Here is a 15,501-nt window from a genome sequence, read left to right on the forward strand (position 1 = left end):
AAAGGAAAGCTATATTTTAACTGTAAGTAAATATTTTTGAAAACTCATATGTATATGTGTTGAGTTACATTTTTTTCAGTAAGCAAATTTCGTATTCAAGCAAGCCTCTCTCTGCACTTAAGTATTTTTTTTTTCCCATATTACTACAAAGTTGACCCTCTAACCCTGTCCAAGACCTTTCTTGGAAATGATAACAAAATTACAACCCTGTAAATTAGAGCATTCCCTTGTTTTCTTCTGTTTGCGATGGGTTGTGTGAAAACAATCAATTTCACGTATTTTCATTCCCTGTTCATTTATTTTGCGGCAATAATATTCTTGTCTTCACCGATTGACTGTGATTGTCTTTCTTCTTCAGGTTGGAGAAAGAATACACTACAATCAAATCTAAAGAGATGGAGGAGCAGGTGGAGATCAAGGTGTGTGTGTGGTGATTATAACAAGTGTTTGATGAAATCTCCCAAAGGCTCCTCTATGCGGATTTAGTTTGATGTGATTGTTTGTTTTGTGGTTTTGCAGCGGCTACGGACAGAGAACAGGCTCCTGAAGCAGAGGATAGACACGCTAGAGAAAGTGAGTGCGTCTGTGTTTGTCACAGGTGCTCTGTCACCACACACACACACACACACTGCTCCTCTGCTCATCAACATTACATTAACCCATCCAGCTGTGTATGCTCATACAACAAGCGTCGCCTCCTAACCACGGAGCCATGTCTTTAACTAACCAGGCTGTGTTACACCATGAACCATGACTGGTTGAATGGGACGGTATGGTTCATTTTTTTTTCTGATTGTACATTAAGTTACTATCAGAAAACAGGCGTCAGGTTTGGACTTTCAGTTGTCATGGTGACTGTCTGTCTGTTTGGCTGGAATAGCCACTGTGTAGTGAATTTTCCTAATTCACCAGACAACACCAACTGAAGCAGAGACCCCAACTAGCTTGTTTTGGAATGTGGAAGTGGCTGCTCGATGCTGTCCAAGTTGATACAAAGCACCGCATGCCAAGTTGCACCGATTGTATCTTTCTGCACCTTTTTTGTATCTCCGAATGGGCATTATTGCTGCCATTGAAAGGCACCATGCATGAGGTTAGCGGGGGTGTACTGTGCGCTAGACTGCGTTTGCCTGCAGGGAGGAACACTGTGGTTTAATTAGGTCTTTTATTTAAACCCATCTGGAGGCTGCTGCTCTCTGGTGTGTCTCTTTCACGTACGTCCCAGGATCCTTCTAACTCTGACTAACTCAAACTGTTAGGATGAACCACATCACAAAACCCCTGAGTTTGTGTTCAGTTAAACAACTCACAGCTCCTTAACATTGCTGCACCAATGCTTCATTCTCTCCCTGCTAACTAAAGCTGTCCTGTGCTTTTGTCTGTCTGAAACCTGTCACCACCTCCATTCTTCACTTTGTCACCAGCCTATTTGCACCCATTTCACCCACAGCTGAATGCAATGTTCCTTTTTCTAGTCCCTGAATGTTCCCATCATTCTGCAGACTGTAAACACATAAGCCTCGTTTCCACTGAGCAGTGCGGTTCAGTTCGGCTGAGCTCGGCACACCCTACTTTGGGTTTTTCACTGTCAAACGTTGGGAAGGGTAACAAAATAAGTGAACCGAGCCGCACCTATTTTTGTCACCCTTTTGTTGGGGTAGCAAAAGGGTGAAGCCACAACATTGCAGTCATTGATTGGTAGACAGAATCATAATTTCCGTACCGTACCGAACTGTCCCGCTCAGTGGAAACAAAGCAATATTTGCGGAGGGGGAAATGAACATTGCACTTCTTCTTTAAAACAATCAATTGTTCGTGTGTGTGCTTTAAACTGTGTGGATTGTCTCTCTCTCTCTGCTGTCTCTCGTTGATATTTCTGTTTTGTAGGAAAGTGCTTCCTTGGCAGATAGATTGATCCAGGTATATCCTCATTTTCTCTTTACCCTCGTCCTTATTATTTATGTTTCTTCTTCTTCTTCTGTCTTTGTCTTTATAGTTGCATGCTTATGATTAGTACAATGAAGGACACCGGAATATTGCACAAGCTAATGAACTCTAATGATTCTCTGAATTACTAACTAAACCAGATGATGATAAGTGATTACAGTGTTGAATAAGTGCATGGAATACCACAATGTGGCAGACAATGTGAGAGAATCCCTTAATCCTGCTTAAGAAAGCTAAGGAATTCAACTATAACTGAAACATTGATAGACTTAAAGGTGGAGTCTGTGATTCTGGAGAACGCTTATTGTCAAAATCCGTGAATATCTCCTTGTGATACGCTACCTGTACAATACTGTGTGTGCGCTGAAAAATATGGTGTGTAAACCACAGCTTGACCCTGTAAACGGGTTGATAACAAAGGGGGCCCTCAATAGCTAGCATTATACACGTTTACAGTGCATCGGCTGTGTGATTTATTTTTTTCAGCACATACACAGTACATACAGGCAGCGGATTATTAGGAGATTTTCTCAGATTTTGACGATAAAGTGATTTTAACAACAAAACATTCTCCAGAATTGCTAACTCCACCTTTTTTTTCTCTCTAAACAAGCATGTTCCTAGAAAAAACCCCAATAAAATCCCCTGATCTTGACTTGTGATTTGCCCACCCATTCCGCCCTGTGCTTTGACTTGTTGTGGTGCTGACTCCACCCCCTCCCCTGCTGGGTTGGTTATGTCCTCAAAGGGACAAGTGACTCGGGCTCAGGAGGCCGAGGAGAACTACCTGGTCAAACGGGAGCTGGCCACAGTCAGACAGCAGAGCGAGGAGGCCAGTGCTCAGCTGGAGCAGGCCCAGAGCACCATCAGGCAGCTCCAGCACACGCCGCAGCAGCAGCAGCAGCAGCAGCCACACGCGGTAAGGAGGGCCGAGGAAGAGCCACGCTGGCACGTCGCACAGCCTTACATCCTGCCAACTCTTTTTACAATCCTGATCAGATTCCCACTTGGATTTGGATATCTGACATTATTGATTCCTAAACAAGAGCTGGTAATTCTTCAACATTATATTTGTTGTTGGTGGTATTACGTGTAAACATACATGAGGCTGTATCGAACCACACAACACCTCTTATTTAAAGAGCGAAAAATTATGATATTTAGTGTGTAGTGAATATTTAAAAAATACAAGTGTGGGAACTGTGTAGAGAAATTGATGTCTACACTATCATTGAATAGTTTATATTCAATCTACAATTGAATATGGATCGGTACGTGGATCGGTGGGATCGGTCCCATCATCTCCAGCCCCGATGTGTCCCACTGCGTTCCATAATCGTTCATGTTATGCAGTTACTTTTACCCTCAGGCTGACCTGGTCAAGATGGCGTGCTGTGCTAGAGTTGACACCTGGGCTAGTAAAAAGATGTGTCTCACTAGAGTTCAGGTGTGTCTTGGTTATCACCCAGCGCTCACGAGCCAAACAAGTGGCAGGGCAGGGGCTCTTTTTTTTCTCACTTTTCACAGCGGCTTCGGGTAATGATCTGTTTTGGCATGCATGAATTCAAATTGTGACACGGTGTACTACACACTTCAGCCACCATTTACAGTCTTCTGCGTTCTCGGCAATGCATTCATGAATTTGTAAGCAGCTGTTTCACCGGCTGGCGGATTTCACACGTGGCACCCTGTTCACACAATCCTCTGGTTGCATATCTATGGACTCTTACACATTCTGAATAATTGATTCTTAGATTCCAGATGATAATGTTGAAGGCATTACAATGTTTTGCATAATTTGTTATCTTCTGTCACAATGAGCAGTATTGTGAATTATTGATGTGCAAGTGAAAAGCAAAATGGTTGATGTCAGCTGAAATTAAGCTTGACTCCTTTTGTACTTGTAAGGAGGCACTATAAGGAGTATTTTCTTCTCAAACATTGAGGTGGTACATTAAGTTGATGAATTGCCCACATTGAGGGCAGAGGCATGGCCCATGAGTATCTGCTGTGTGTGGTCATACACCTGTCCTGTTGTAGAAGGGAGCGCCGCGCTACTCCGAGGAGTCCGTCCTGCAGCTGGAGAGAGAGCTGGTGCAGGCCCGACTGAAGGAGGCCGAGTCCCAGTGTGCACTCAAGGAGATGCAAGACAAGATCCTGGATATGGAACAGGTGTGTAGCCCCAGGCAGCATCTTACCACTCAGTATGAGGGACCACATTGAAGATTTTTAAATGTTTTTATTATTATACAGTAATTTTACGAGAAAAAAAAGCCATAGCTTAATATTATGCCTAGCAGAATAAAGTCATAATATTCTCGTGGTTTTATTTATTTATTTTTCCTCAATGTAATACTCCGTCGTACATGTACTGCCTAAATCTTAGCCTCTCAGTCTAGATCTTAGATTATATAGCTCTATCAGTGTACATCTAATTGCTGCAGTTTTTTAAAACACTGGATTATTTCCCCACCTTGCTGTAGAGGAACACGTCGCTGCCTGATGACACCAACGTGGCGCGTCTTCAAGAGGAGCTGATAGGAGTGAAGCTGAGAGAGGCAGAGGCTGTGACCGGCCTCAAAGAGCTCAGGCAGCAAGTCAGAGACCTGGAAGACCACTGGCAGGTCAGCATGGACACGCAATACGCACACAATTCACTCTCTTTCTTTCTTTATTTTACCTGGTTTTTTGTATTTTTAATCTTATTTGCGTCCGACTTTTATCAAGTGCTTTATTTTTTTTATCATCATTTATTTGTATGCCATTTCCATCCCTGTGTTTCTGTTTATTTCACTTCTATTTCAATGTAAAGCACTCCTGTAACACATTATGCATGTTATTTCTATATTGTAAAGCACACAGAGCTGCTTTCCTTGTATGAAAGGTGCTATAGAACAAATTAAGTTTATTTTTTCAATTGAATTAGTACATTATCTTTGTGTCGGGACATGCTTACGGAGTGCAAAATGCTAATTTTTTTTCCAAAATGGAAAAGAAAAACAAAAAAATTACAGTTGTAATGTTGTCAGCCCTACTGAGTTAATGTGATGGACAGTTGACTGACTGTGTACGGCCTGTCCCTTAGCGCCACCTGGCCCGTACCAGTGGCCGCTGGAAGGAAACCCCCAGGAAGAACGCCCTGGGTGAACTGCAGGATGAACTGATGAGTGTGAGGCTGAGGGAGGCAGAGGCTCAGGCCGAGCTCAGAGAGACACGACAGAGGATGCTGGAGCTGGAGACACAGGTCAGCTATTACCCCCACTACATCAGCAGCTGTTTGCTCCTACATCTGACACTCTTTAGCTTTCCACTCCTTAGAATGGCAGTAATCTAAGGAAACGTATAATGTTGTATGGACACTTACAGTTAGTAAGGTGGATGTAGAATTTTTGAATCGTTTCCCCATGATTAAAGCTCATCGCATATGTGTGTTTTTCTCTTTTGTAAATCAATTTAGCTTGAATATCATCGACAAACACTTCAAGCGCTGTATGGACGGCCAAAGAATTAAATAAATAAATAGAATATTATGATATAAATGTTCATATGATTAAATAAAGACAAAATATGATATAAAACAAACTGTTTGAGAGCTGTGAGAGAAGAACATTTGTTCATCTGTATTGTCACACAGTATCCTTCAGAGGGCAGCACTTCTACACAACTCAGAAAAGTGTCAATGTGAACCAGTACAGGCAGTTCAGGAATATAATAATTTTTCATTTTAACTTAAAAAAGAGTGCTTTTTATTCTATTTTATTTTATTTTATTTGAGTATTTCTTCAATGCACCAACCGTGTGCTCCCACAGAACCAGATTCACAGTAACCAGCTGCGGCGGGCGGAGCAGGAGAGTCGCTGTCTGCAGGACTGTGTTCAAACGCTGACGGGGCAAAACAAAGACCTGCAAGTTCAACTGCAAGAGATCAAGAGGAGACAGGCCGAGTTCCAATGCAAGGTACAACTCCCTCACCGCTCAGTGCACAGGGACAAACCACCAAGGCATACATCATCTCAATATGTTCGAAAATATGGGAGTTTGTGTTTAAAATGTGAAATGGATGACGTCAGTATCTAGATCTAAAAGGAGGCAACAACTAGAGAGCAGCAAGAATCATTTTTTTTTTTTGCACACACAAATGAAAAATACACAAATGTTGTTCAATCCAGGGAGCGTCACACACCTCCCCGGGGCTTTGGTAGAACCAGTGTTGAGATCAGGTCTTTGCTTTCTTTTCCTGCAGAGTAAAGAAGAGGTGATGGCAGTGAGGCTGCGTGAAGCTGACAACATCGCTGCTATGGCTGAACTCCAGCAGCAGATCTCAGAGCTGGAGATTCAGGTCAATATACGCACGCACACACACACGCACGCACACGCACACACACACACACACACACACACACACACACACACACTGCATGCTATGTGTGTATGTGGCATCACACTCCTGCCTCTGCAACCAACTTCTCAAACTCCTTCACAAACCACATTTAACAAATGTAAACTCTCCAGTGACAAAGATAGAAAATGTCCCATCCGTGAATTTGTATAGTGACAATGTCAAGGTTGTATTGTTGTTTTCATTGATGGCATGTTCCTCAACAAAGTGTCTTGAATATGAGCAATGGGCTTCCTACATACAGAACTATAGTGGTTATTTCCCATGACATGATATCTATGTTTGTGGTTGGGTCTGAGCTTTTCTCACTGCTTTGAAATAAGCAGAGCTCAAAAAAAAAAGAGAGAAAAAAGATCACAGATTTCATTCCACCAATCAGAATTTCTCCATAACTGAATCTGATAACAGATGTAGTGTTTGCTTGTCGTTGCCAAGGTGACGAGAGCGTTTATCAAATCGGATCAAACCTCACCCACGCAGCGGTTATCAATATTATCAATATTTTTTTTCCCCTAACTTCCATTTTTGCCTGTCATGAATATAGAGAGAAATACAAAAGTTTAAAAGAGCTTTAAATCAGTAGAGTGTAGGGTTGAGGGTCCAGGACAGATTTTGTTCTCTCTCTCTCTTTCTCTTTCTCTTTCTCTTTCTCTCTCTCTCTCTTTCTCTTTTTTTTTTTTCTCTTTTTTTTTTTTTTTTTTTTTTAATAATAATCTAAACTTCAGTTAAGAAAATAATAATCTACCCTCAATCAGAATGTACTAAATGTGTCACATATATTCCATACCCTAAATCTGTGTGAGAAAGGAAGTAGTCTGTGGTGTCATCTTTCATTGTATCTTAAAACTGAAAATGATTTGTCTACAATTTATTTGTATGTAAATTTAAGATTACTTATAGATAACTATAGATAACTTTTTTATATAACTCATTTTAGAACCCTGGTTAAAGCACAACCATTCAGACTCTTAATCCAGTTGGATAGCCTCACATATAAACTCAGTCCCTGTATGAACCAGTCTCAACAAGTAAGAGTAAAAGAAATCCTTATTTATCCCCAAACAAATGTAACGCTACACACAACAAGGGTGACCAAAACAAATAAAGGCTTGGTCTCACACTGCCAGCACTCAGCAGTTGTGATTGATCAGAGATACAGGATTGTTTGTTGGCTACACCTTTTGAACACTGACTGCTCTCCTTTATGGGAGTAAATCCACAGTATGTTGTTAACAGTGAGTGTTGGGGTGTAAACAGGCTATAGGGACACATTGGGAATCTTTTGTAGACCTACACTTATAATAGCCATGCAATATAAATATATGTTTGAATAAAATGACAACAATTTTTTTTAATTGTGTTGCCTGAGACTTGAGGCCGACTGGATGGTTTTAGGTGAGCGAGTCAGCAGACTTTTTTTTGTCACATATGAATAAATGTCTGACACTCAACCCACATATGTGCAGTGGAAAAAATATTAAATTAGATCAATTATAGATACAGTTTTCAGAAGCAGTGATTTGTATTAATAGTATATCCCTTCCAGTGAATACTACTACTAAGCATAGTAGTAGCAGTAAACCCAAGTAGTGATTATACACAATATGTCTTCATAGGAGAAGTTGTCATTTTTTCACATACTTTACATTAAGATAAACTTGATACAACCAATTTATTTTGTATAATAAACCTTTCAACTAATCTTAATAGAGTGCTTATAAATACTACATATTATCCCTGCGTTTAAGGTTTTTGAGGTATTCTTAAAATGGAGGCCCGGACTATTTCTAATTGTGACACCTAACCCCCCCTTTCCCCTCCCCCTCCCCCTCACAGGCACACACAATCACACAGTGTGGTCTGAGGTTTTGTTTTTTGAGTGATGGAGCAAAAGCATGCAACACCAGAAGTTTACCACTACCGCCCCCACACTTTTCACTATCTTCCCAATGAACAACTCATCTCTCATTTGACTGTCAATAACATGCAGAGCACTTTCACTTGATTTACACCTCATTATCCCTTTTTATTTTATGACCAGCATCAAGAAAAGGGGGTATACAGAGGGTGCTTACACATAAAGATAGTTTGTGTGTGTGTGTGTGTGTGTGTGTGTGTGTGTGGGTGAAATCACTGTGCCAGTGTTGGCTTCTTGGTCTGTGGTTTGGTTACTTGCTCTATATGCTGTGGGTGAAACACGGCTTCAATTTCAAGAAGATGAAAAAAAGAAAAAGAAAAATCTCGTTTGTTGCCTTCCACGTCAGAGGATAGTCTGACACATGTTGGTGGGGACAATTTGCGTGTTGCTTTATGATGTGAGAGAGAGGTCACATGTGATCGCCTTAACTAAATACTGAGTGTACCAGACAGAGGTCAATGAAGAGCCCATCGCTTTGAACACAAAGGAGGCGGGTGATGGATCCAAATGAATTATAACACACTGAGCAATGATGGTAAAAGATTGTGAGTGATCTAGAGAGGTTTATGTGTAGGATTCTCTGACTATCACAGCCATGGCGTCAGTCTCTTGCGCTGATAGGAAGTGGTTTCTCATCTTGAAGCACAGACTCTACCAAAGGTGACATGCATGGGTTATTTTGAGGTTTATGACATGCTCAGAGATTTATACAAAATGTGTGGGCCCCTAAAGGACATCTTGTCTTTGAAAATAAATATGGATTTTTATCATTGGTCTCCCAATGAATCTGCTTTTATTTATATATCTGGCCCTCAATAATGACATTTTATTTACATTTGACTAAATTTGTACTAAAGTGTAACATGTGCCAGAGTCATTTTATACAAAAACCTTTCTGTTTGCTGAGAAGCAGCTTTAACCATGGCAAAAATACAAAGGTGAATCATACCATTTTTACACCTCCTTTGCAGATTCAAATCAAGCTACCCATCACAGCCACAACAGAGATGCACAGAAAGTCTATAAATACTTAAAAAAAAACTGAAACACCACATAAAATGTCAAATGGAATACTCTTGCATTTCATGGTAATGTCTTTTCTGGGCCGTGATTCTGCTCACTAGCTCAGTGTTGTGTGTGACACTCAAAGGATGATGTGCCAGATTGTGCTCAGTTGACTGCTGTTGGTACGGTAAACAAATGGAACCTGTCATACTTGTCTGTTTGATTCTAAGTGAAAATTAAGAAGAGGAGTGGAGGGGGGGGGGCACTGCTTGTGTTCATCTGCTGCTAGAACTTAATAAAGCTCAACTGACTTGTGAGCTTTGAGGAAGAGATTATTTGTGTGGAGACGTTTGGCTACGGCCTGACACCTGTGGATTCACACAGCTGAAATCCAGGAAGTCTCATTAACTGCCTGGCCTGCCATGGCTGCAGCCAAACCTCAAAAACAACAGCTTCTTGGAATAATATTGTTTAGACACCTCCCTTTTGAGAAAAAAACAAAACAAAAAAGCCTAGTGGGACCCGCCATATTTAACATCACCTTACCACAGGAATGAAAAGGCCTATCTGTATCTTAGGGTGTGGGCCAGCCCAGTCTCACCTCTCTAGCCCTTGCTGCTGTGCTGCATACACGTCTCCCTCTTTCTATTTTTGGTGTCTGTGTTCCGTGTGGTTAGAGCCCCTCTGTCAGCCCTTCACAGGTTGAGATGGGTGTGATTTGATGTGTGTGTGTGTTTGTCTCCAAAGGCTGCAGATGTGTTCACTGAGGAGGGTAAACAGCACATGGTCTGTTTAACTGTTGGAGTTAACAGGCAGCCTCCGTCCCTAGAGGCCCAGGAGGAAATCAAAACACAAATGACACTATTAAGATCTTTCCCCTGACATCTGTCTGTTTGCTCTCCCGCCACACAGGGAAGGAACTTTGTGATGCAGCGGGGCTCTGCCAACGTTTGCCTGTTCACTAGTTTATAACGGTTATTATTACACAGCACTGATACCCCCCCCCCCCCCCCTCCCCATAATTCACTGTTGCTATGTATAACAGACTGTAGCCACAAACATTGTTATGATTGATCACTTCCTGTCACCAATCTGCAAACAGCAGATGTCTACAAACAGTAGCATATCGCTCAAAAAACAATGGGATACTTTTTGAACACTCTAAACCAAATGAAACCAAGTTCAAATCAATATTTTGCTACGATAAATGAGTTCAATTAATTAGTATCCTTGAAATGAGTGGGTTCATTAAAAGCGAAAGGGTCTCTCTCAAGAAATAAAGAGCGACAAGGTGAACAGGAGCGCGACACATACAGCTCTGGAAAAAATTAAAAGACCAGTCTGGATTTTTCTTCAATTTTTATCTCTTTATTACTTGATGGAAATGCTCTAAATGACAATATTTTCGGGGGGAATTTGGTAGAAATGTTGTCAGTAGTATGTTGAAGAAAGCCAAAATGTTCTTATAACTCAAACATAAACTTTGAAAATAGTAAAACGAGAGACACTGAGCATTTGGAGTGGTCTCTTCATTTTTTCCAGAGATGTGTGTATATATAAGGGATATGTATCCCTTACCTTTCCCCAGGTATTCACATGTTTTTACATAAATGCTGTATATATCATTCCTTTCCAAGTGTTAGCTCTTATGTCTTAGCTAATGTTTGTCTATTGTGTCTCTGCTCTCCTAACAGAAAGAAGAGGGAAAGGTCCAGGGCCAGCTCAACCACACAGACTCCAGCCAGTACATCCGTGACCTCAAAGACCAGATAGCAGAGCTGAAAGATGAGGTGGGACTCTTGTGAACAGGCACCAGGCCATTAAGTATTGGCCCTGTTTTATTTTGCAAGCTTTTTTTCCCCTTGTAGAGATTCAGATTTGGTTGTTGCCACTTCTTTGATCTTAGCATTTCAGAAGATTTCACAACATTTCTTTCAGATATGATTTTGAGGTTGAGATCAGCAGCAGTGTTCACTACACCCAGAGACTTCCTGTGCGGAGTTGACACCTCTTGCACACACCTTCACAGACATAGCCTATAGCCTACAGATGTTTCAACAATAGTGGAGCCAAGATAGATAACACAGATGGATTAACATTAGAACTGAAATTTGATCATGAATTACAAGTAAAATGTGATTTTGTGATGAATTTAACTGACTTTAGAGAAGTGAAAGCATCTCCCCTTAATTCTTACTACTATAGCCACCTACTAATTAGTGATTGAGAACCTTATCTTCAATGCTAAAATTTTTTAAAAAACTGCAGTTAGTAGTCTTTTTTTATCTTCCTGCACATCTGGTATTTACAGGAACATTAACATATCTTCACATCCGTGGCCTTTACTCAATCAAAACAAGAAATGAAATGGACTAAAATAAAGATGACCAATGGAGTTGGTTGATTGGCGGTATATGGATCTGCCCACATGACAGTGGCACAGTCATATTCCATCTCTCTTGGTTTTGCCCTGGTGGTCACCTTGGGTTGAGCGTGTCCGGCTATGAATCATTCTCACTCATGAGTCTGCAGTGAGCAAACCTGAGAGCAGAGGCTGGCCCTGCATCATATAGCTGGAAATGTTGACTGCAGTCACATGTAGATTTCCTATATGCATGGCAACAACAGGAAGGCAGGCTGCCGAGCGTAGACAGGTGTAGGTAGACATATAGGCTTTAGGTAGTCATGCTGTGTGTGTCTGTGTGTGTGTATTGTGCTTCTGAACTGCCCTCTGAATGCATTTCTTCTTACATGTCTGTCTGTTAACATGGCAGGCCCACCCAGGTGAGTTGGTACGAATGTAACCATATGACCTCCAGTGGTTCAACCCATACCATTGTGTTGTCCCAAAGCCCTAGCCCCATACGGTTTTGGGGAAGTTCAGTATATTTGAAGTGGGGTTGTATGAGGCATAGTTATTCTGTTAGCTTATGCAGATGGAATATCAGTGCAGTCACTATAAGGAGTTTGGGGGGGAGACGTCACTGTAGCAAAAGTCTGACTGGTACTGTTGCAGAGGGGGCCAGCAGAAAATACCAATTTTTTTCACCACATATATAAATTCTTACCCAAAAAATACACATCTGTTCAATTGTACGCTAAATTTAGGATAGTCCCCCCCAAACTCCTTCTAGTGACCGCACTAATCGCAATCTCCACAAGGTGCATTACTCCCTCATACAACCACACTTCAAAAATAATGATGAACTGTCCCTTTAACTGTGTGGGAGACGATCTTGAATGAATGCTTGCTTAGGAAAGTGTGAAAGGTAACCTGACGTATTTCAGTCAAAGCAGCCAGTTAGTCCTGCTTTTAGTTTTTTTCAATTGTTTTTTGTTAGAGACAGAATATTTGTGTGTGTGTGTGTGTGTGTGCTCGCAGTGCCATAGCAGTGCTAGCAGTAAGCCCCTACAGGCTTAGCAACAGAAAGATGGCAGTTAGATGATGTATTTTTTTTTTTACCACACTTAGGTTACATTCCTCCCTGTGATAAACGGCAGAGAATAGCTGCTGCTCCAAGCAGTCCCAAATAGAGCTAGGCCTCATCCATGAAGAAACAATACCATCAGCTTTGTCCCACATCCATGCTACATAGTCATTCTAAAGAAGTTTGAGTATGTAGTGCATTCACACTGGGAAAGTGACAGAATAAAGTTTACTCTCCAAAGATCTCGCTTTTCGATGTACCATGTAACGTTCAAAGGACATGGCGGAGCTACTCATAGAATGACAAACCAATTGTTTTCATTTTTACCTACACCAAAAAAAGTTAACTATGTAAATGAGTATGTTAAGCTTACTGTACATAGCACTGACTATTGGTACGTAGCATGGAATTGGAACTGGGCTCATATCTTATTCCATTGTTCCCTTTTTGTTTTCTTGTTGAATTGCTGCTTGCATGATGTGTGGAAGACATCTCATTGTCCAGTGATAGTGTTTAAATATCACTGACTGGTAAATATTTGATCATATTGTGTTCAACAGGTTAGTACATGTTTTATCTCCCTCCCAAAGTTACATTTATGTGTTTGCATAATTTTTTTTTTTTTGCAGGCTGACTCAGACAGTCTCTGCGTGACTCCTAATACTCCTCCTGCTTATTCCCACAGATTTGCTGCTTAAAAGGCGAGAGGGGCTTGGCCAATCCGCCCTCCTTTGATGGGATCCACATCGTCAACCACTACCTGGGGGATGAGCGCTCGTACCAGTCTTCAGATGAAGATGTGTTGAAGGCCAGCCAGCACAGGGCCCGCGTCAGGCTGAGGCCCAACCTGCCGGACAGCGACAGTGAGGAGGAGGAGGAGGAGGAGGATGATGAAGCTCTGAGGCTCTCTGTACCAACAGGGGCCAACCACAAGTCCACCACTGTGTGACACATGCTGTCAGAGGTGTTACAGCAGACATTTCAAAAAGGACAAAAGTCTGGAGCTGGACTTTCTTAAGTTCCAGAAAAAAAAGGAAATGCATCATCATTTCATATCAGGAGAATCACACCCACCTATGGATTAACCAGTTGTTGATTTTTTGTTTGTTTGTAGTTTTTTCTTTACTTTCCTGAGGCCAGCACACACCACTGACTGAATCACATCGTCAGTGTATTCAATGATGTGCAGCGTATCAAAGTCAGCCCTGAGCCCTCCTGTAGGTACAACACACAGACAGAGAGCTTTAAGGCTACATCACACACTTCATCCAATGGCTTTTTATACTTTTTAAAGCATTTTATAAATTAACATCACAAATGTATTGATGCCGTTACTACTAAGTGTCCATCATGCAGAGGCAGAATTGTATGTGCTGTGTGTGTCTGTGTGTGTGTGTGTGAGTGTGTGTGTGTATATATAATTATAAATATCTATTGTCTTGATGAGCTTGGTCATAGGCTGGTATCAAAGCCGCTTGGGTCAGCCACACTTGACTTTTTGGCCTTAGCACATGCCGCATGCCTTTGGTGTTACTTACCACACGGTCAATGTGACACCTGCATACTTGTAGATATGTAAATGTGTATTATGATGTTCTTTTTTTTTCAAACTCCATTTGAACTTGAAAATATGTATCATATCCTATGTTTAGAATATTGTACAATTCAGAAAGAAAAGGGACATACAGTACGTACAGTATAATATGGTAACACAAATCCTGTTTTAGAGACGAGTGGGCTGAATTCCTGTTAAGAGAAAAACAATAAGTGACATTCGCCCATCAGAAGACTTCAGCAATGCTCTCTCCACAACAGTTAACGTTAATACTTAGTGCTGAAAAGGGGACAGGTTTATTTTTGAAGTTACTACTATTGGAGCCCAGTTCTCTTAACACATCCAAACTTGACTTTCAGAATGACCCATGCAGTAAGTCAACGCAGCACATTGAGTCAAACATGAGTAATGTCTATCCATCATATGTTTTGCGTATCACAAATTTGCACAAAAAATGGATGACAGTCTGGGGAACTTTAAAAGTGGGAGAGAAAGAAAGCTGAGATAACGGAACATAGCACACTTTATAACACCATCTGGGGTGGGAATCAATGGGTCAAAAGTGTCACCAAAGTCAGCAGCACTATATTCTGCACTGTGCTCAGCCACAGGCCAATTCCACTCCATTTCATACGCACGGACCTGGATGTGTATAGGACTTTGAATATGTCTGAATGTCTGCAAGCCAACACTAACTCCTGTTTTCAGTATAAAGGCGAGCTGGAAGTGACTATAGCTTGGCTGTCACGGTCAGGAAACAGAAAAAACGATTGAGACTTTGACGTGGTGATAATAATGTCCCTTCGATGAACCAGATTACGCTGTGTTGTTTGATGAGAGGAACACGCTATGGCACTTTTTGAGTCTGCAGTGCAGTAAGGACACACATGGCTACACTATGGAGCAGTCAGCACACTCTGGAGACTACATTGAGATTGTTGTGCGAGTGTGTGTGTGTGAGGACTTCACAATAAAATGTTTGATAAACTCCTTGGCTCATGTCTCGCATGTTAACCCTAACCCCAGTGTTGAGATGACTGTGAAGACATGTGGGATGTTTTGCCTTCCTCTGAAGATTCTCGCTTAGATTGACTGCTTTCAGGAAGTGATTTGTCGCGGTTTGTAGCGCTGAGCCTCATCTACTAATCATTTCATGCAGAAAACCACATTTTCAAAAGAGCATTCCTCTCTTCGGGGCACTGGAAGATTCGCCAGGTTGGTGATATTGCTGAATGCTGGTGAAGATGAC

At 41.4% G+C, this 15,501-nt stretch overlaps 1 protein-coding gene across 3 annotated transcripts in view; it reads left to right on the top strand.

Annotated features, from left to right (window-relative positions):
• evi5b (ecotropic viral integration site 5b) overlaps positions 1–15,237 on the top strand; it is a 40,122-nt gene extending 24,885 nt beyond the window's left edge. For 2 of the 3 annotated variants that reach the window (XM_080033047.1, XM_080033045.1), the window contains exons 10-20: positions 359–419; positions 520–573; positions 1,888–1,920; positions 2,696–2,866; positions 3,988–4,119; positions 4,431–4,571; positions 5,033–5,191; positions 5,758–5,904; positions 6,191–6,286; positions 10,964–11,059; positions 13,383–15,237. In XM_080033047.1, coding sequence (XP_079889173.1) covers positions 359–419; positions 520–573; positions 1,888–1,920; positions 2,696–2,866; positions 3,988–4,119; positions 4,431–4,571; positions 5,033–5,191; positions 5,758–5,904; positions 6,191–6,286; positions 10,964–11,059; positions 13,383–13,646 — 1,354 coding nt within the window. In that variant the 3' untranslated portion in view covers positions 13,647–15,237. The remainder of the gene's footprint in view (positions 1–358; positions 420–519; positions 574–1,887; positions 1,921–2,695; positions 2,867–3,987; positions 4,120–4,430; positions 4,572–5,032; positions 5,192–5,757; positions 5,905–6,190; positions 6,287–10,963; positions 11,060–13,382) is intronic. The other variant, XM_080033046.1, reaches the window with a different exon arrangement.
• Positions 15,238–15,501: the final 264 nt, after the last annotated feature.

This window comes from Ammodytes marinus, assembly GCF_949987685.1.
Source record: "Ammodytes marinus genome assembly, chromosome: 8".
NCBI classification, from domain to species: Eukaryota; Metazoa; Chordata; class Actinopteri; order Uranoscopiformes; family Ammodytidae; genus Ammodytes; species Ammodytes marinus.